The 21,711-nt window shown below is 38.9% G+C and overlaps 1 protein-coding gene across 3 annotated transcripts; it reads right to left on the bottom strand.

Moving 5' to 3' along the window:
- Nucleotides 1–5,403: 5,403 nt before the first annotated feature.
- On the bottom strand, nt 5,404–20,459 carry cacng6a (calcium channel, voltage-dependent, gamma subunit 6a). 3 transcript variants are annotated; one of them, XM_086280650.1, is made up of 7 exons: nt 20,410–20,459; nt 16,847–17,438; nt 15,238–15,348; nt 14,892–15,000; nt 10,507–10,581; nt 7,827–7,964; nt 5,404–7,735 (listed from the first exon to the last, which is right to left on the bottom strand). In XM_086280650.1, the coding sequence occupies exons 2-7, from the start codon at nt 17,054–17,056 to the stop codon at nt 7,515–7,517; spliced, it is 864 nt and encodes a 287-aa protein (XP_086136776.1). In that variant the 5' UTR covers nt 17,057–17,438; nt 20,410–20,459; the 3' UTR covers nt 5,404–7,514. The 3 variants fall into 3 exon arrangements, with proteins under 3 accessions (XP_086136776.1, XP_086136778.1, XP_086136777.1); XM_086280652.1 differs by having other exon boundaries at nt 20,317–20,432; XM_086280651.1 differs by lacking the exon at nt 20,410–20,459 and adding an exon at nt 20,042–20,190.
- Nucleotides 20,460–21,711: the final 1,252 nt, after the last annotated feature.

The following is a 21,711-nucleotide window of genomic DNA, read 5'->3' as shown; positions in this document are numbered from 1 at the left end:
GTATTTATGTCCGGGTCTCCCTCTGTCCTGTGTCACGATCTCCCTCATTCCTCACTGTGTGTTTCTGTCTACCAGCTTGCCGGCCCATCTAGTTTATTTTGTATTCTCAGTTTAGTTAATGTTGGTTTTCCTTGTGTTCAACAATAAAGCTGTTTTTTTGTTTTTTTTTTAGTTTACCTTTTGTGCCCTGGAGTCTGCATTTGGGTCCTCCCTCCCTTCCTTTCGTTTAAAGGCCCACTGGGCTGCATGGTCATGTGTAATTGTAGAGACACCAGAGAGGAATGTCCAACTAACTTCTCCCACACACTTCTGGTCTGAATTCAAACCAATAAAGCTTCAGATATTTGAGAGCCTAATATCAGTTTTCACTGAGTGCACTCTTCACTTATGGAGATTTCAGTTTATTAGAGCACTGTGTTTTCTTTCTGGTAGATTCCATGACACGGCATGTGAATCGCTATTGGAGGTTGTGGCTTAAATCTGATTCTCCACAGAGTTTTCATTTGGCATTAAAGTTTGAACATTCAAAACATGTTGAGCTCCTACTGTGAATAATTTAAAAGGTGGATAGGCTGGGCTCATAACAGGATAATTTAAAAGGGTGCAATGATTCAGGGCCACATGGGACTGAATCTCAGTACAAATGACAGGGACAAGGAGCTTTGTGACAGCACTGTGATGAATAACTTCATGGAGATTTCGCCCTGTTTTCACAGATATTCCTGTGTTGCCACTTCTGAAATGCAGTTTCTATTTACCATTTTATTTACTTTTTAATAACCAGTGTTGGTCAAGTTATTTGAAAAAAGTAATTAGTAACTAATTACTGATTACTTCTCCAAAAAGTAATCCTGTTACTTTACTTATTTTCAAGAGTAATTCATTAGTTACTTAGTTACTTTTTAAAAACATGATACCTGAATACGTAATAAAGCAACAGACCTTTCAGCCCAACTTTTTCTGCATGATCCATCGTATAAAATTGAATCAAATGAAAAAGTTTCTTTTTAAAATTGTTTTATTATTTTAACTTTATGCACATAGCATCTAGCAAAAATTAAATTATATGCAACAGTCTTTGAATTGACGAAATGTTTTAAGATTTAAACTATTTTCGGCATATTCCAGCATATAAGTAAAATAATGTTTTGTGTTTACACTCACTCTTTCAAATAGATGCAAGTAAAACACAACAAAAAATAAATAATAATAAAATCAAAGATTCAGCGGCACTAAGTCCTGTCGTTCTTACTTCTATTTTCACCTGTTTAGCAGGAGTGGGACTGGTGGAGCTTTGCCCATTTGCACAGCGGTCATGTCAGTGCGAGGATCCGGGGGTTTCTCTGTGAATGTCACATTCCTGCGGCAGCGTGCTCGCTGCTCGCTCAGAAGTTTAGGGGGTTTTGCTGTAAAAAGATGTTTTCTTCCCACACAGTCTACAGCGGACGCCAATGTTTTTGTCACTTTTTATGGAATCAAACTCAAAGTAATGTGAGTACATCCATGCTTTAAACGCTGCACAGTTGTACTCTCTCCCGTACTCGATATATTATCCATTGTTGATCTGCACACGTCTGTTACCACGAACGTCGCATGCGCTTATCTCATTGTCATGAGACACTCTCACAAACGAAATCACGGTTTAGTGACGCAGTGAATCAGCGTGCTTACGGGGAAGTAACGGTAATCTAATTACTTTTTTGCAATAGTAATCCCTTACTTTACTCGTTACTTGAAAAAGTAATCAGATTACAGTAACACGTTGCTACCCATCTCTGTTAATAACTGATTCCTTGTATCTCGGTGTATTTTGCGAGCCTCCTCTAAGTGTTTCTTTGTGTCATCTTTCATTTGTTACTTCCTGCTTTACCTGTCTTATCTGTAGTTTTATTTCTTGTGTATGATTACGTTGATTGCGCAACATCTCGTTTCCCCCGATTTCCATTTCCCTGGTTACCCTCATGTGTGTTTCGATAGTCCAATCCTTTCCCTCAGTCACACCCTGGGTGCTTCCTAATTAGATTGGTGAACTTTAAGACTTAAGTTGGTTTTCCTTATGGAGCTTTGAGGAAACAGGAAACTAACACTGACACAGAGACTAAGACACATGAGCTTGATAAGCCCAAGTAAAGACAAAGAAAAAACTCAGACTTGGCATGCGGAACATAGGATGGAAAGAAAAAAGTTAGTAACTAACAAGATCAGAATGAAAACATAACCTAGGCAAAGGTAATATCAAAAATGGAAAACTACAACTCAAGCTGAAAACTGAGTCCAGTTTGTTAATGACAGGCACATTGGCCAATTTGGAGGGGCCTGATTATCTCCAGGGTTCCTCAGACGTTGACTGAACATGAGTGGCAGGTGTTTAAATGTAAAACACTATGTACTGTAAATCAGGGGAGGATGAAAATGCGCAGGGCCTGGTGCAGACTGCCGACGCAATGAGAAAAGTTGTAGTTCTAAAAGTTTAGGCTATCTGTGCTTGCTTCACTTTATAGCTTCTCCTATTAAACTCAGGATGATAATTTGATTCTCTGTGGTGCAGTAAAGTGGATTGGATGATGTCAGGAATGCACGATGCCAGGGGTTCAGTTTAAACCCGATTCACACTGTGCTCACCCAGTGAGTACCACGTGTATCATCAAATCTGTGCACCACGCAGAGAAGAGATCCAGTGTGTAAATGTGTCTCAGAACAAATAAATTTGAGTGTGTTTGCATGCACAGCTCGTCTCCAGGTTTGTGTTTCTCCTGCTACGTCAGTCGTATTAGCCACGGTTTATTTTTAGCCAGGAGGTCGCAGCCAAACAGCGTGGGAGACCATTCAGAGAGACGCGAGCCTGGAAGGAGGTCAACATGGTGACAGAGTTGTGCCGTGAGCATGATAACAAGAACTGAACCAGTGATGAAGGCAGTGCGGGGGTCTGAAAATCCAGATCTGAGCAATTTGTACATGCTGCATGAAAATGCACTCAAAAACCATTCTTATCCCTGCACGTTTTAATGGTATCCTTCAGTGATCCAGAGTGTTGTTCCATAACCATCTGCCATTAGCCAAAGAGCATAGGATAATTGTTTGATTTGAAAGTAATAACACCGGATTATTTTACACTTACAAATTCAATAAAATGTAAAAGGATAATGTTGGATATGTTAGTAGTTGCTGATGTGAAGAAGGTGATTTAGATGGTGTTCTGGCCGTCTAAATGTGTACTGTATCATATAACAGCATGTAACATGCAACTGAAATGTTCAGAGTTCAAATTTAGCCGGGGACCTTTGTTATATGTCATTGCACTCTTTCTCTTTTCTCATTTTCTGCAGTTCTTTACAGTTTGCTGTCTTAATAAGTCAAATTTGTTCAAATATCAAGATTAAAAAAATATTCATGTGCAATAAGTAGGAATATCCTTTGAAGAGATGTTTTGAGTTTTCCTTTTCCTTATTACAAAGAAAGCAGCTGTAGTGAAGACTGAGTGCAATCCAAAACCCAGCTGATAACAGTGCTAATATTATTCACAATTCTCTGGTTTCCACTGAATTTAAGATCAGAATGTGAGCTAAAGGCTCTGTGTGGCATACATCTAAAGATTACAGGACACATTAGGAAAATTCATATTTTATGGATTAACCTGACAGTCAGATTACTTGTGCTCAATTCACATGAGGTTAAATAACCTTTGAGTAGTATAGTTGAATCTATGAATTAGTATCTTTGAATGTATGAAATTGTGAATCACTGTGAGTTACAGTTTAAAGTACCTTCTGTGCTAACTAATATTGAATCGTGCTATATAAATTCCAGACTTTTACTTCCTGTTGTTCTTTTCCAAAATGCCAGGAAGAAGAAATCTTAATAAAGACTCAGAACTGGATCTTCACCTGCTAACTTTTGCCTTTACTGACTAATAAGATTCAGCTGATAATTTTGTGATTTTTATTTCACATGTACAGTATCTATATGTCTCTTTGTGAACTCAGCAGCAGGATAAATATAGACTTTAAGGCAACTTTATTACCTTACTCATAGTGTCATCTAGTTGACACTTGAACTACATTTACAACTTACGTTTGTCACACACCTACGTATGCGAGGTGGTGGAATCGAAAAGTATTGACTGTGCCTATAAAAAGAAAACACATGCCGTATTAGGTAGCAATGATACACTGCTCGAAGTGCTCCTGTCACTTGCAAAATGCTTGCTTGAAGTCCTGTTCTGAATGCATATCATGCACTGCCCAGAGGACATGCTGGAACGCCAGCTGGGGACTGTATCAAGACACTGGCCCTTCAACTTGAATTTTACCTTGGAGAGGAGGACATAGCTGCAGGGGGTACAATGTGATATGTAAGAAAAGTGGGGAGTTTAACCCCGGGTCACAAATTCACAACCCCATGAATGATGAAAAATACCAGTTGAACCATCTTCAGTCTTTGTAGCCTGCAGATTGCTGTTTGGTCTCTGGATCTCCTGTGGATCACACATAGTGGATTCTGCTCCACTGTGCAATGCCTGCACATATAAAGTAGTCACAAAAATGCATGTCCTACTGTTGATGATGCAAAATAATGTCAAAGTATAAGTGTATGTTATACAAATGTCACTGGCATCATACCTATACCAAAGCACCATGAAGCTAACACAGAGCAAAAAGTGTATCATCACATCCACAAAGTGTAGACACACCTGCGAGTGTATGTGAGGTGCAGGGCAGAGTGGCATCATTTAATGTAGCAGCTAGGGTTAGCTTAAACACTCAGAGATAGGGACAGGAGTGGTAATTTAATCTGTAAATAAATTAGGAATTTAGTCCTGAGCAGTTTGCTCGTCTCCTCAGCAACACCATGACAGCCAAACTGCACCTGTGTGAGTAACTCAGTCCCACTAAGGATGTTTGCTGTGAGAACTGAATCTCCAGGTGTGTGAGAGAAGCTGCCGGCCAAACTTTAGCCAGCCATAAAATGTGTAAATAAGCTGAGGCTACATCATAGCGCTTAGTGACAGGCTTCCATGACAAATGGTGGTTTGAGAGAATCCAGTAGTGCTCCTGTTATTTAGTTATTTAGCAATGGATCGCCCAGAATATAATCATATGTGTTAAAATTCCATAAATATTTCATTTTTACATACACAAATATCATTAGTACCCATATATCATCACACCCCTACTGTGAACCAAACATACTGGTAAAAAAAAAAAACAAAAACTCACTGTGGCACAACACATCTTTGTTATGTTGTGCCAAGCAGAGCCAATTTTGTAAAAAAAAACAAAAAACAAATTGTGGCCCACCAAACATTTACACACCTGATCATTTAGATGCAGCGAGATGGACAAGGACAGGTCTGATCTACTCAAACATCCTGGTGTACAGTATATGCCAGACTTCAGGTTTTAATCTCAAAGCATGTTTTTTATTCAAAATACAGAATAATACTTCTGCAATATTACACAGCATTTTAATCTGATGAGATTCCAATGAACAGAACCCAAAGAAAAAGTATGAAATAGAGCATGTAGTTAACAGTTCAGTTATGAGGTGTAAAGTGGGACAGTTCATAAAAGCAGCGATAGTGGAGGCAGCGACTGTAAGCCAAGAACGTGTTGAGAGTGCAGAATAGGAGAAAAATGGAACCTGATAGAGGATGACATTAAATATTCATGTGATGTTTAATAATGAAATGAACTCATTCATACTCAGTCGATTCAGTTCAAAAAAGTTGCAGCGACAGTTCACCCTTCATTCAGGCAGAGAAGCACTTTGTTTTAACAGAAATCATCCGAGAAAAACCTTGAAGGTAAAAACCTGGCAGCTGATTAACACAGTGCAGCTTCTGCAGGACTGTGTAGTCCCCTCTGTACTTACATTTAAAATGTCAAACCAATACTGTTCTTACAGTGTTCTTGTATCTGCATGTGATGAAGATGACAAGGCAGGAGTGTTACGCTACATTTATAACAGCCAAATATATATATAAATACATGTATATGTACTGGTACAATATTACAACAGGATGGACCTGTCTCCTTGAAGTTATATTTATACGTTGAACACAGTGAATTGTGATCATTTATTTTATCAGCCAAATATATGGAAAGTTTTGTAAGCTCATATATGACCTTGAAAATATACTCAAACAAGCTTTGATCTTATTATAATTTCCATTTCTGATTACTGCAGAAATTCTAATGTTTTCCAGTGAACCAAGTAGCAATAGTGATATTGAATCATATCAGCATTATTTAGTGCTGCAGAAGCTTCATGGCTAACCCGCAACATGATCCCTTTTTGGCTTTTAAAAAATATAACTGAAAACCATTTTAAAAGCATGTACCGTCCATTTTCTTCTGCTTATCCAATTCAGAGGGATACAGCCCAGTAACAATTATATTTTACTGACAAGTTTTTGTCAGTAAATACACAATTTAGCAGCTTTTTCTTTTTAAATTTACAAAAGTGATTTTGTTTTGAATTAAATGCATATAATTGTAATTTCAAGAAGACGGGCTCATACATGGTTATGCAGGTAATTCGAAATAATCTCAATATACACAAAGGATCAACAAAAAACAGCATAGCAATAATAAAGGAGCTCTGCGGGAGAAAAGGCAATCAGGGTTGTTTTTTTTTCACACATCACTAAAAATAAACTTTATGACTTTCTCAAATTGGCAGTCAGCACACAGTTCTGATGATGGTGTGGTCACATTGTTACCTGAGCAGAAAGGCAGCTTTTTAAAAGAAAATGAGAAAGCTATCGAAGCGTAGCCACAGTAAATGTATTTGGGGTAAAACAAGAGTGACATTAACACAACATTTAACTGCTGAATGCTCTCGGCTTGTGCAATTGTGCATCTATGAGCAGAACCTTTCTCAGAGTAAACACACAGAACAAAAGTCATTTTAAAAGCTTATTAGCTAATGGGTGAATTAGCTGTGTGAATAATAAATAAGGAGAGAAATTAACTGGAAAGCATTTTAATATGTGTCGAGCATCATAAAAATGTTAGCAGTGAAGGTGGCAGATATTTTAATTGGCATTTCAGCAAATTCTTAAATAAGTAGTGAGTTTAAGTAGAGGGATGAAAATCATGAATATTAAAAAAAAAAAGTTGGAAGGAACAAAATTTTTCTTTTCTTTTTTTTAAATCATTTTTGAATTATTAACAACAATAGCCTCTAAACCCTGCAAGATCATTAGTAAGACAATACAGAAGTGTTTCCCACACACATCTGAGCAATAAGGTCACCACATTCTTTGTAAATTAATGGCTTGTTGTGCAACAGAAAGAAATTAAAGCTATTTTTTACTAAATTAGGATACGATAATGGCATATTTTGGTAAATGCAGTAACTAAAGTAAAACCAGCGACTCTTTTAACAAAATTGCTCTAAGTCAACAGAAAAAGCTATCTCTTTGGTAAGACATCTCTGGGAAACCTCCTCACTTCTCTGCACCCTCCCCCTTACAAGAGGGGCAGATAAAATGCACCATCACCTCCAGTCCACTAGCTACTGCTGTCCTTGTGAGGGAGGCACTTCTGCCAGGGGCTGTAGGGCAACGCCAACAGCAGGAAGAGGATCCCACCCACGATGAGGACAGCCCCCGCACAGCCAATACACGATACTGACCAGGAGAGCTCATGGTGGAGAGGAACTGTGTGATTGCTGGCAAGAAAAGCCAAAACAGACTGGTGGAAAACCAAGAGGGACAGGAGCACCAGAACACCTGTGATGGAGGAACCAGAACGAGCTGTGAGAGGTATAGTTTTGGATAAATTTGCCTTTGTGAGGGTAACTTTGCTGCCACCTTTACTGACCTGACAGAATGAAGCATACAGATGCTGGTTTAAGGAAAAACAGGATCTCCTTACTGAGAGCCATAGTGATGCAGATGGCGCCCATCACCATCAGAAACAGGCTGAATAGGGCCAACATTGCTGCTGCCACATTCAGATCTACATAGGGAATAATGACGGTGTTAATATAAGTGGATTTTGGACAGAACTCGATCAAAAGGTGGTTCATTTATTTCTGTGTTCAACAGGGAAAAATGTATCGTATCTAAAAGACAGAGCGGACAAGTTTGTAACCAGCTGCTGCCTTTTAAATGCCGCCATTGTTTTTGTCTCACTGTAATGTTGCTGTAGCATAGCATTAGGGGGTGTCAGCACAGAAGGAGACTACCAGAGAGGATACCACTGACTGAAATGATGAAGTGGTAAAAACATTAGATGGTTACATACACAACTGGCGCCTTGTTCTGTAGCAATCAACTGTCAGCAACAAAGCGATGCATGACGAGTAAATCGCTTTAAATGCGGACAGGGCTTTCGTGTGTAACAGCTCGTAGCAAGGTTGAACAAATGATACGTAAACCATTTTATATTTGTGTTAGTAGGAGTCTATTTCATGGAAAAATATACACAATTAGCCAGTTCACTAATGACGGGGGTGACACAGTTGAGGAATGACAGTAACAAATTGCAAATGATTTCCAGTAGGAATGATAAAGCAGCTTTGTACGCAGTTTGGTTTGACTAATGAAAAATTAGCAATGGGAATGATCCCATGTTGCAAATCACAGCTTCCATGTTAAGGCATGAGGTTTCAGGAGCTTGCTCAAATAAAAGCTGCTTAACATTCCAGTTTGTGAATCACTCTGTTGTAATAAATGCTCAACTAACATTGTGACTGTATACCCAAACTAAATCTTAAATTCATGTTTTGGGGCATGCTCAATCATCCAGGTAAGTAAACGCTAAAAGGTTGATTCTGTTCATCCGGGCGTAACGTTTTCAGTGGGAGAAACGTTTCGTCACTCATCCAAGTGACCTCACAGCCCATTGTTCATTCAGTGGGCTGGTTTCAGTCAATGTGCAAATGTACTGTTTTTAAGGTTGGGGAAACCTGCAGCTGAGCCTGAAGAAGTCAATTGGATGAGTGATGAAACGTTTCTCCCACTGAAAGCGCTACGTCCACATGAACAGTGACACAAGTTAGGTTGAACACAAAATCGGAAAACCCTTGGCTAGCATACACTCATTTAGATTCTGGAGATAAAAGTTAGTATTTTGACCTTTCCCGTAAAACCAGCTGATATCCAGGCCAAGACTTCCTCTTCCATGTGCCAGTCATTGTTTATGAATGCTAAAATGTCATTGGACAGTTTAGGTTTTGGCAAATTTATTTCCTCAGTTGCGCTGCACATGGACTCATTTACATGAACACAACCAGAGCTTTCTAAATTTGATTAGACTTCAGGTGGAATACAAATGCAAATAAGAAAGCTTGTAGTAATAAAAAAATGTTTGTTTATAGGTGATATTTGATTCTACTTATTTGCAGAAATTGTTTTGCATAGATTACACTGAAGACACATTTGAGTTGAAAATGTGTATATTATATATATATTTTTTAACTATAAGACAGCGGTCCATAACCTTTTTTGTGCCATACACTGGTTTATGTCCAACAATATTTTCATGGACTGGCCTTTAAGGTGTAGCAGATAAATACAACAAAAATTAAACCAGTACCAAAAAAAAGAACATCTATTCATAACACACAGAAAAAGACCCAGGGAAAGCGAGTTAACGATAAAAGAAATAACGATACAAATCAATAAAAACCCTGAAAACTATAAATTTCACACCCAAGCCTCAACTCATGACTGGTCCATGGTCCACTGGTTGGAGACCACTGCTATAAGAGACAGAATATAAAGTAGTGCGATAAAGTTGGGAAAAGATAGAAATTTTAGGGTCATCTTATTTGTTGGATTCTGACAACATATATCCTGCCAAAAAAGAAGACAGCACTTTCTCTGCTAGCTACAGAGCTACAGATAATGTAACAGAAAATTTTTGTGTTGAACAATTTTCAGTCCCTCCAAAACCACCGATGCTACAGATGTAAATGGCATGTTGGATGTCTTGGAAAGTGCTTTTATTCCAATAACACAATCATCTTCAGATGTAAAAGGTTTGGATAGGTGTATGGATTTTGAATTAGACTCCAAATGAATTATTTTTCATACTCGTGGCGACTTTAAATCACTAGATTGAGGCTTATAGCGTGACAATGATGTGGCACCAGTGAACAATGAGTTTTTAATGTACGTGCGTCTTTCTTCATTCAGTGTATGGCGCTGTGTGATCTTAATACATTATGAAACTGCCAGTGAAATGGGAGGTTAGACAGCAGCTCGGAGGCACTTGAACGCAGCGTAGGCGGAATGCATTTCAAACACTCAGGGAGCAGACAATGATCAACCTGAAAGAGCGTAGCAAGGAGGTGAAGGGAGACACAGAGAAAACGATGGGACAGAGAAATACAGGGATAGATCATGGGAAAGGTGATGGCAGGATAAGAGAGGATAAAGATGAAAGGGCAGAGAGGGCACAGGTGAAAGGGGGAGGGGGTGGGGTCAGTGAGAGGTACAAGTGGAGAAAAAAGAAAAGAGAGGAGTGGGCAGCTGAAAGAGCCTAAGTGACTCACTTTTCTGTGTCGTCTTCTGAAACATCACAGCATTTTCCCCTGTAGTAAAAAACTTGAAGTACGTGCAGTTTGATTCTGCAGGAGACGAAAGGAGAGCGAAAGACAAATCGCTATAAGTGACATGAACACTGACAGGTAATCTCCTGTAGTTGCAAATGATCTTGATCATCTTTTTGAAATTCAAGAAGCCACACCCCCACATCTTCTTCCTCGTCCCACCCCTGGATGCTTTGGTTTCAATTATTCTCCATCAAACATAATCAGCCGTGAACGTCAATGACAAGCTCAAGGTGACAACCCAATGCTTCCTGCGCAATTTGTATTCTGCCTTCTTGATGATGTGTTACAGTAATTAGAAATTGGCCGTCAAATAGATTGTGACACCTCTATCTGTTCCCTTGTGCATTGGCAAACACGAGCATGCACAACACGCGCACACATCACTCTTAATTAGTGTGATCAAAGCCGCATCCTCAGTGTTCTGGCTTGGTCTCTTTTTTTTCTGCTGCCGCAGCTATAAGAGTTTCAGCGAACACTGCAGCACTCTAAAATCCCAATTGGCAGAATTCAAATCCCATCAACAAATAAAGGCTCGCTGTAGCTGGCCAGTCAGGCAATAATTGGACTTTCCTTTCATTGACCACAGAACATGTGTACACTTTAATCCCCAAAGGAATTTGTGGGCCAGCATTTCCATCATCAGTGTCTGGCTAAGAAGAAAACCCCTAAAATAACATCTCACATTTAAATTGGATAAAGGATCTTAATAAAGCAGGAAAGTCAGAACAGTCAGTGATGTAGCAGTTCATCTGACTCATGATCCATCAGTTCCCAGGTTATTGCCTGTAAATGTGACCTTGAACACAGAATGGGTGAAGACAATATTGTAGGTGGAGTAGCAGGTCTCCTGAACTGTGGACAGACGGATGGATGGACACATTGTTGTGGTATATACTGATCAGTCCTTTGACTGGATGAGCTAAAATCTAAAAATTCAATGATGATCATTTTTAAATTCTGAGGTTTGGGTTCAGCAACTTGCTGTTTTTCATGTTCTTCGAATAAATAAATCTGTGAATGAATAAATATTTGAGTTTTTATTGAAAGTTGTAGTATAGACTAAAAGCTAAACTTTATATACATCCATATTATATTAAGAGGAGATTTTATCTCAAATTATACTCCATACATTCATAAATGGAATCACTGAGCTTTTTCAGAATGCATGTATGCGTCACTATTAGTGCTATGTGACATCTCAATATGGCTACATAATATCTTTGTTTAAGCAGAATTAAACCTTGGTAAATCTAACCATCCATGTAACCATATAAAAAGAAAAAAATGATCAAAATGAGAGTATATTATATTAGTGATGGGTGGTCCAGCTCTTTTCAAAGATTTGGCTCTTTTGACTCGGCTCCCTTAGAAAAGCCTGGCTAAATGGCCCTTCATTCAGAGCATTGTATTTTAGCCTAATTTAGCAGTTCCGAGTTATCTTACTTTTGCATTTTGCTCGTTTCTTTAGCCTTGAATTCAAATTCATCTCCTCGTCTCTCTGTCTCTTGCCTGTACCGCTGCACTCGTTGTCTCCTGAACCTCTGCCTTCTTGCTTCTTTTACATAATGTTATGATCCTTGCCTGTCTTTGCATGTGATTGGTCTGCTTGGTGTGCCCAGCAAAATAAAGAAGATTCTCAGCAGAGCTGAGCAGGAGCGGTTAAAAGTTGTTTCGCTTTTGATGTTTGCTACAAAGAATCGGCTCGTTTGCAAATGACACATATTGCATTTATTGTTCTACTGCCCATGATGTTCTGCAGGGTGTTTGACTTTGTAACACGTGTACTGCACTTACTATGTTCCAGTAGTTTCTAACATTGTAGTTTAGCAATTTAAAGGAGTCTATAACATAAAAGAAGGTTTGTTTTGTTCTTTGACAGTGAATCTTTTTCCTGATGCAGGGTGCAGGCCAAGAATTTTACTTGTTTCAGCTTCATATTCATTCCTTCCACATGTTCAAAAAATCTTACTGCACCCCCATTACCCTGTAAAGCTTTCTCACTTGATGATAATCAAAGAGATCTCTTCTCTGATAAGATGCAGAGATGTCTCTGTGGACTCCTCAGTCCTTAGACTCAATACTTGAAATGTGCAATTCACTTGTATTTTTATTTTTATTTTTTTTATTCCTATTTATTCTATTTATCCCCTTTGTATATTTTATTTATATTTGTCTCTGTATTTATATATGTGTGTGTGTGTGTGTGTGTGTGTATATATATATATATATATATATAACAATTCTCTTTTTGTAACTGTAACTTCGGTCGTTGCTGTGCTTTTCTTTGGAAGTCGAATTTCCCAGAGGAACCCACCCGAGGGATTAATAAAGTTCTATCTTATCTTATCTTATCTTAAAATCTCAATTTTGTTCTTTTATACGAATCATTTAGCAAAAAGAGGAGTTCATACAGGTGAGTCATGGAAAATAGGAGCGATACTGCAAATATGTCCTGGTCCTGGGTCTGGTCATTCAGTGTTTCTGATTTTGAATTAAGTTATACTTTTTATATTATGGCTTTCTGGTTGTATGGTAATTATAGTTCTGGTTTTTAGGTTTTCTGTTCTGTTTCTGTGTTTTTTACTGTGTTCCACGTCTAGTCAGTTTTGCCTCTGTGCCTCATGTTTCCTCTGTTCCCAGGTCTGTCATGTTTCCACGTCTTAGTGTCAAGCGTCTGTGTGAATTGTCTCATGTTTTTATTTTCATAGTCCCTGTCCTGCGTGCAGTGTTTCTAGTTTTGCCTCCCCTTGTCTTGTTACGTTTGATTACTCCCAGCTGTGCTTTCCTCCTGTGTCTCATTCCCTCATTTCCCCTCACTGTATTTAAGCCCTGTGTTTCTCTCTGTCAGTGTTGCTTTGTACCGTTACCATGCTGTGTGCTTTTCCCCCCTCCGTGTTCTTGGTAGGGTTCTACCTCTATTCCCAGTGTCTTAGTTCCTTGTCATTAATTTCTAGTGTTCTGTTTTTGGATTTTTGGTTCCTAGTATGTTTTTGCTACAGCGCAATAAAGCTGCCTCTTTTAGTTCACCCTTGTGTCCTGTGAGTGCTGCATTTGGGTCCTTCATCCTATCTGCCACACAGCACACCTTGACAAAATAGCTTTAACAATGTTTCCAAAGTTTTCCAACCCACAGTCTCATTTTGTTCTGCTGCTCCTGCACCTGAAACTGTAAGTTGTGAGATCAGTAGAACCTGATTAGGCTTGAGAACTGGTAGGGTATATGACAGCATAGTTGGAGCATTGGGTATTATTTTAGTCCATTGGTGTTGAGGCACTGTTTTGGACATTTTGAAGCCTCAGCTGTGGGCTGTTTGAGCAAGAAGAGACCATATTTGCATTAGAGGTTTTCATTATCAGCTAATGATAGCAAGCTTGATTAGCAGGCTGCATCCATAAATTCTATAGGTGGAGCACACCGATAGACTAGAATTTTACTCACCAAAACTAAAGCACAAAATTCTTGAGTGTTCTAATTATTAGTTAATGGATCAACAGCACAAGTATGAAGGGATGGTCAAACTGAGTATATATGAGCCAAAGCTGTTTTCATACCAGGATGTAAACATGACTTTTATTGCTGTAAAGTTTGGCATTTTAAAATGGGATTCTGAGATCTGAAGTTTTTTGCAGTTCAATGTGACAGTTGTTTTGCTGCTTCGGTATACACTAGACAAGTCAGTCTATCACAAGGATTACATATACCACCACATACTCTTCCATCAAAACATATGATCAGTTTAGAATGACCTGTTTATCTAATGTGCATGCCTTTGGACTATAGGAAGAAAGTACAGCGAGAACATGCAGACTCCACGCAGACAGGCCCCAGCCAACCACTGCTGAACACTGCACCGCTCTCTCATCGTGGCAGAACAGCATTTGAAATCATTAAAACAGATATATTAAAACCCATGCAGTATGAACACAAGTTAAAATTCAAGTGTTTAGACACTCAAACAGAAGCCGGATATTGTTGTCCTTGTTCTGTTGTATCCCTTCACTTGACCCAAAAACAAAATGTGGACCATTTCACTCTGTAACAATGACTCAGTCAGTTACTCAGCCAGACTATTCAGCCTGCCAGCCATCAAACAGTGAGCCAAGCATCATTTGTCTAGCCAAAAAGTCAGGTAGACCACTCCTTCATTCTAACTCTCTCCCTCAAACTGAACTGTCCAACAAGCTCGACGGTTTGACAAACGTCCAGTCAGCTGATTGCTCCATCAATCATCTGTTCAAACCTCTTTTCATCAGACGGACTAGTCATCCATCATCCAAAAGTTAGACACACATCCACCCAACCAGTCAGTAATTTCACAAGTCACCTCCAGCCAGTTCAGCAGGTCCGCAGCTCTCTCTCTCTGGGTCAATATCAGACACCCACAGGGTCTTGGTGCAGCCCTTCCACAGCCCATAGTGGGCTGTCAGACAAGTCTGCAAAACAAAGACTGTTGATTTAAAATCAGGGGTAATATTTTTTGCCATCGATCACAGGGTTTTGCCCTTTGGACCAAACAGCCTTTCATTTCTAAAAGGAAATGACTGTTTAGTTGGTACTTTAGCCCGTACTACTTCTACCCTGGACAGATAATATCTAAGACACTCTGTCACATCTGTTTATCAGTGAAAACAGCAACATAGCTCATGAACAGAAAAAAGTCTGACTTTCACCTGATTGTTATAGAAACTCTTCGGCGGTGCCAGCTCCACCCAGAACTCAGTCCCGACCCCGAGGACTGTCAGGACTACACCAACAATGGCGACAAAGAATGCTAATTTGATCTGGTGACAAAACAAGAACAATTTAAGTTAACGTAAGGATTTTTTTTTTCATAAATGTACTGTCACTGCCGTGTGCTCAAGTCGTGAGGTGTAGTCAGTTACAGTGTCCCTTACACGCTGCCCTTTAGTCTCTAATTGTTAGCGTTCATTCCCAGATTATACAGTCTATTCCTATTTGGTAGGGACCCACACCTGCCAAAATCTAATACACAACAAAAGATAAACAGACTAACTAATGTGCCCCATTTATATCATATTTTATTCACAGCATTGTGCAAAAGTCTTGAAGTACCATTTCTTTATATTTTGCTTGGAAAATTGGAACTAGTTGCAATGATTATTGAAGCAATGCGGTATATAAGGCAAAACCAGACAGCTTGTACTCTTTTAGGCAACCTTTCTTTTAATTTCTTTTAGTAGTCTTCAGGAATATCCCTAGCCCCACTGCCTAAAATATAGGCCCAAACTATGACAGAGCTATTTCTTTTCTTTGTCATTATGCAAATGACCAGATGTTCATGCAAAGAATAGTGTAACTGCCACTGCCTCCAGTAAGAACACCATTAGATAAATTTCCAGGTTATTGCTTATAAATAACTTTTGAATACCGTCAAATTCAATGTAGTGACAAAACGGGATGTAAACATCTTAAATAAATATGTTTAGATAAAACTAAATATACTGCATATATATGAGAGAGAGAGTATTTAATTGAAAGTTAAACAAGCAAGTTAATGAAATGAAATGAAGACATCATTTTCAGTTTGTCACATATTAATTTATTTCTAAATGTATTTTTAACAGTAGTTTTTAGGGCATTTTACTGAGGATGTGTTGATGAATTTGTTGATTTATTTCTGTAATTTAAATTTTGTCAGTTGTGATCCTCCATACCATCCAAACAATAAACGGCAGCATAGAAATAGGACTCCTACCCATCACTCCTACACACAGCACTACACAGAATCAAAATGGTGCTTTCAGAGGTGTCTGGCTGAGCTCAGTTACATAAAATTACTTAGATTATTTAGACTAAGTCTGTAAAGCACATAATGCTGACTTTTTTACTCATAAATCATATATGATTTGGTCACATATATGACTATAGTGACCAAACAAAGATATGTCCCATTCCCATTTTTTCTCACTGCCTGATGTTGTCAGATGAATGACAGACAGCAAGGCCAGAAAATTGTTCTAATAGTAAAATAATACAATTTTGAAATAGGAAAATTAATAGCTTTTCATAGTCACATACCTATTTGACACCTATAGATTGCATTTCAGTTTAATCTTTATCACCTTATTGTCAGATAACTGAAATTAATCTTTTCAAAACATGTATTTTCTAATATTCAGAGCCATTTTCTGATCCTGTGGTGTGTTCCCTGTACCTTGACTTCACTTAAGGCAGCTATTTGATTGGTTCTGTTACCTCCAGACTATGATCATGCATCCAGAAAATAAACATACATCTACACAATATAAAACCAGTTACCTTTCCCTCCTGGGCCTCACTCATGGCATGTCCTGTTGATGTTGTCCTGCGGCGCTTGTTCCCACCAAATGTACTGCGTCCACTCATCAGGCTGGCCAGACCCCCTGCACCCTGGGCTGGTCCTCCTGGTACAGGCCCGCCAGCCACTCCGGGGGTCCCTGGGCCTACAGTGCGGCCCTCCTCGTCAGTCACAAAAAACGTTGACCACATTTTGAGAAAATATAAAACTACCAAGGAAGCCGAGCAGGGTCCAGTCTGTGGTCTAACTCGATTTGGGCTTTTCTTCAATTCAAGATTAAGAGTAGAGCAAAAACAGAGGAAATGGCTAGTTAGGAATTGAAAGAAAAACTATTAAAATGTCCAGAATGGGACCAGAAACTAGACATACAACGTCTTTAGGAGGAAAAGGTGCCAATTATCCTTCTCTTGAAAAGAATGCTGAGGAAAAATGGTGGCTTGGATGACAGATACAAAACCGCTAAGTGAATCATCATGGAAAAAATAAACGATTACAGATTAAAGAAGATGTACTGAGAAGAGTATCTTCTGAACATCAGTAGAGGTAGGTCAGGAGAGTAAGAAAGGACACTTCCTAGAATAAAAAGAGGGAACAAAGAATTAAAATGTAAGAGCCATTAAATATGTTTATATTAAATATGTTTATATGTTTCTTATAGATGTTTACTATGGAACAGGATTAGGGCCACTGGGGGAAAAAAAAACAAAAAAAAAAAAAAACGGGTGCATCGGTTTTTTTTTGTTTGTTTGTTTGTTTTTTTCCAGAATTCTGAAAAAGAAAGTCAGAATTCAGAGAATTCTGACTTTAATCTTAGAATTCAGGCTTTTTTCTCTGAATTCTTTTTTTCTCAGAATTCAAACTTTTTTTCAGAATTCAGACTTTTTTCTCAGAAATCTGACTTTAATCTCAGAATTCGGGGGGTGGTAACATAACATTTACCAAAAATATCCCATGCAGCTGAATATTTTTTTCTTGAAGACCTGTTTTATTTGTGAGAAAGTATTGTATTATAAAACTAAATCCAGCTTTGACATTTCATTGTGACTGACCCATGGCTCAAGCAAGATGGTTATTTATGTCAGTGAACAATATAAAAGTCCATTATGAAGTCTCATTATCCGTATATCACCCAGGTGTAAATAATGTCAAACTCTCCAAAAATAGAAACTTTCATGAATGTCATTTGTTCAATCTTAAAAGTAAATGAACAGTTCACAAGACTCTAATTGGGCCATAAAAATGTCTATTCTGTTCTATTCCTGTGTGATCTGAGCCCACATGAAGCAGCTGTTCTGTAACAAAAGTCCACTGTAATTTGAGCCAAAAAAATGACTGCATTAAATAACCAGGATTCAGTGCTTTCATCAGTGCACTTAAAAAAAGGAAGAACACAATACTGGAGAGAGCTCGCAAATACTAGAAATCAGAAATAATTATCTGTGCCCTGTTCTCCATTTTTCATAAGGACACTAAGCCAATATAAAGGCACTTAGCATGGTGGTGTCAAAATCAATTATCTATTTTGAGATGTTGACAGCAAGCACATAGAGAAATAGTCAGCATAGTGAAATCTTAACCTGCTATCTATTCTGAGATACTTTGTGGTACCTCAGCGATACTCATCATGTTCAAGACACGACCAATTACCTATTCTGAGAAACTCTGTGATACGAAGTCACACAGACACATCGCCAGTGAACTCAGTCTTAAACCCTTTGTTTCTGGAGGGGGAATGACGCGGCTACCCCGCTGAGTTCCACCCAGATGCGGTGACAACAGACACAACATGCAACCCTGTGTCTTGTTAGCAAAAATGAAAGCTGTTCCCTGGGGAGAAGACGCAATTTTACTTTCATATCAACATCTACCTTGTGAATAAGATAACAAGTCACAGAGTGCAGGCTTAGAGACGTTTTCAGTCAGGTTTGTGAAACAGAGATAATAAGCCACAACAACACAGTAGAATATAAACATATGATCACATTAACAGACAAAATCCTCCACTTAATGCACATCTTCAAATTCTAAACCTTTACATATAATAATGCACTTCATTATAGTGATTTATCTCTGTTGATTGTGAAAGTGTCTTGCACAGTAAGTAGAGTTTTTTTAAACCTCTTATCGCAGGGCACAGAAGGATTTGAGCCTATCCCAACTGACATCGAGCACCCTGGACAGGGCGCCAACCATACGTATTTTCACCTTTGGCCAATTTAGTACCACTAGTTAAACAGACGCATGCAAACTCCACAGCAAAAGCTGATCAGCAGGTTATGAACCAGAACCTTTTTGAGTGTCTTGGGGACATCATTAATGACACTGGCATTTACAAATGTTATAACAATTTTATAGTGATTTGACAGTGCAAATGTATTAACTGCAAAGCAATTTGTTCTAATAGTCAAATTAGGTTGTAAACATTAGGGGCTCTCTACATAGTGTGTGGCCTAGATTAGTAACAGAAAGCCACAACTCAGAAAAAGTAATTATATACTTGAAATAGCTCTGGTTAACACACACATTTATCCAATGACAAACATGTTCAAACACTGTTAGCAGTTAAATTCAACATATCTTCTTATATAGCATCCGTGTTATCTGCACATTTACACTAAAGTGGAAAAGAAAATGCAAAAATAGTTTATAGTTTTTCTCAAATGGTTATCTTGCATTAATAGGTAACATTACTCTGGTGTTAAGATATTTTCTAACAAGATTAAATTTTTGTTTAAAAGCACTTTTGTGCCTGATTTATTCATGTTGCAGAACTGCAACTTTTCCCCCTAATTAAGTAAAACTAAAGTTAACTCTGCTCCTGAGAGGGCAAAGGACAGCAGCACTCTTTATAAAAAAAACCAAACATTTATTGCATTTTGTGGTATCATTTGTCTTTGTGCTGGCACTCCTATAATAACGCCTACATAACACTGTAAAAATGACATAACAATACACTGCAGGCAATTTGTCAAAAAAACAGTGGTGCAAAGTGGTCACTATGAGCTTCCATATCTAAAGCAACAGCAAACACAACCACAACAGCAAAACATCACTGACATATTTAACTGCTCGTAGCTGATTTCAAATATTTCTTATGTAAAGTGTCTGGGCACCTGTTTAAAAAAAAAAAAATTAAAGTCTGCTATCCTTACTCATCAAAACCAATCAGGTCTCACCTTATAAGGCATCCAATATAACACGCTGGAAAAGCAGCAATGAAGCATGAGCAGGAAAGTCCAGCGTCAACCTTTAACAAGTTCACTCACTTTCTTAGTGAATCCAAAAATAAGCCAACATGGAACCCACACAAACACGCACACACAACAAACACCATAAACACTCTGTAAAGGCAACGTTTGAAGTTCAGCTTTATTCCCCCACCAGCCCAGCCCCCTTCACACAGTTCAGCAGCCAGAAATTATCATGCTGAAATTAGACAGATTAGTCTCACTTTTTCACTCTTTAACACGTGCTGCACGCCTGCTTCACTGCGCTCGCCGCCATCTCACAAATATCACAACAATGACATTATCAAGTTGCTGACCTGGTTTTTGTGTGTGTGGTTCTGCTCGGAGTGACGGAGGGCGAGCTGAGGCCGGGAGAGGGAGTGATTGAGGGAGGGGAAAGTGAAAGGGTGAGGGGGGGAGGGGAGGGGGAGTGTAGGTCAAAGTAGCTCAGTATTACGTCTGAGGGGGGGTAGATGGGGTAACATGTGCTCATGCTTGAAGGAGGAGGTGAAAAAGAGATGGCGCGTGTGCGTGTTTGTGTGTGTATGTGTGTGTGTCTGTGGTATTCAGTCACACTGTAGCTTCTGTAAGTGAATCTGTTTGTTTACGCTAACATGGACAGTTGCGTTGGACGGCTGTCTCAGCTTCAAAGTGTACTTGTGCGAAAATGAGCACACACATTCAGACCCATCCCCTTCACTGCATGTGTGTGTGTGTTCCTGTGTGTGTGTGCCTCCTCTTTCTATTTTTGCTGCCCACCTGTTAATGACACTAAATCCAACCCAGGGGAAAGGGCTGCAGCAGGGGGCTTGTGTCAGCTCCGCCCTGGCTGTGAGGTTCATGTCTGCGGCCACAGCTACGATCCCGCTGATTGAAGAGGGAATTGTAGATTCAACACCTCAAGTAACACTGCCGGTTAGCTGTCGGTTGGCTCGCATGATCGGATGTTAGACTGGTGAGACCGATTCCACCAGACAGTGAAAACTTGATAGCTTACTGCCAGCTGACAGCAGCAATGAGACACCTTATCCAGTTTGTTTGCTATAACCAATTTAAAGCATTTAGTATGTTAGTCTTTAAGGACTATTATGAAACTTAAAATGAACCCATCAAACATTTGGACACTCAGAAACACTGGTAGACCAAGAACTACTTAATATTGTCATTTTATGAATTAAAACAAAAAGGAAAAACAAAGAAAACATTCTGATTTCTGTGGAAGTAATGGAAAGTCTGCAGCATATTGCTTTGGATTCCATTTTATTCTCTTGAACGTCTAGATGGAAATACTGAGCAGAGAAGAAAGCAATTAAGTTTACCATGCAACAAATATACATTAATGTTATAAACCTGTTGTTTACATCATTAAAAATCTGAATCCAGTTATACTTGTCTATGGATCTTGTGCTTGTTCCTGTGCTGACATGATTAGTGCCTCTGTTTTGTCCTTCGGTACAGCTTTGTCCAGCCACTGGTAGGATTTCCGGATGCAAACCACTTTCTCTATTTGCCGGTGGTACATACTGTGCAGGGGTCCTTCCATGATGGTTCGTCCTCTCAGAAAGGAATTGGCAAGAATACCAGAGGAGCAAAGCAACAACTACTGGTAGACAGAGCAG

This window comes from Aulonocara sp. 'chitande type north' Nkhata Bay, linkage group LG22 (assembly GCF_057382095.1).
Source record: "Aulonocara sp. 'chitande type north' Nkhata Bay isolate Kocher_YH1m ecotype deep benthic linkage group LG22, A_spYH_male_GT1.1, whole genome shotgun sequence".
Lineage (NCBI taxonomy): Eukaryota > Metazoa > Chordata > Actinopteri > Cichliformes > Cichlidae > Aulonocara > Aulonocara sp. 'chitande type north' Nkhata Bay.
Note: the sequence above shows the minus strand (reverse complement) of the source record. Positions and strands in the feature narration are given on the sequence as shown.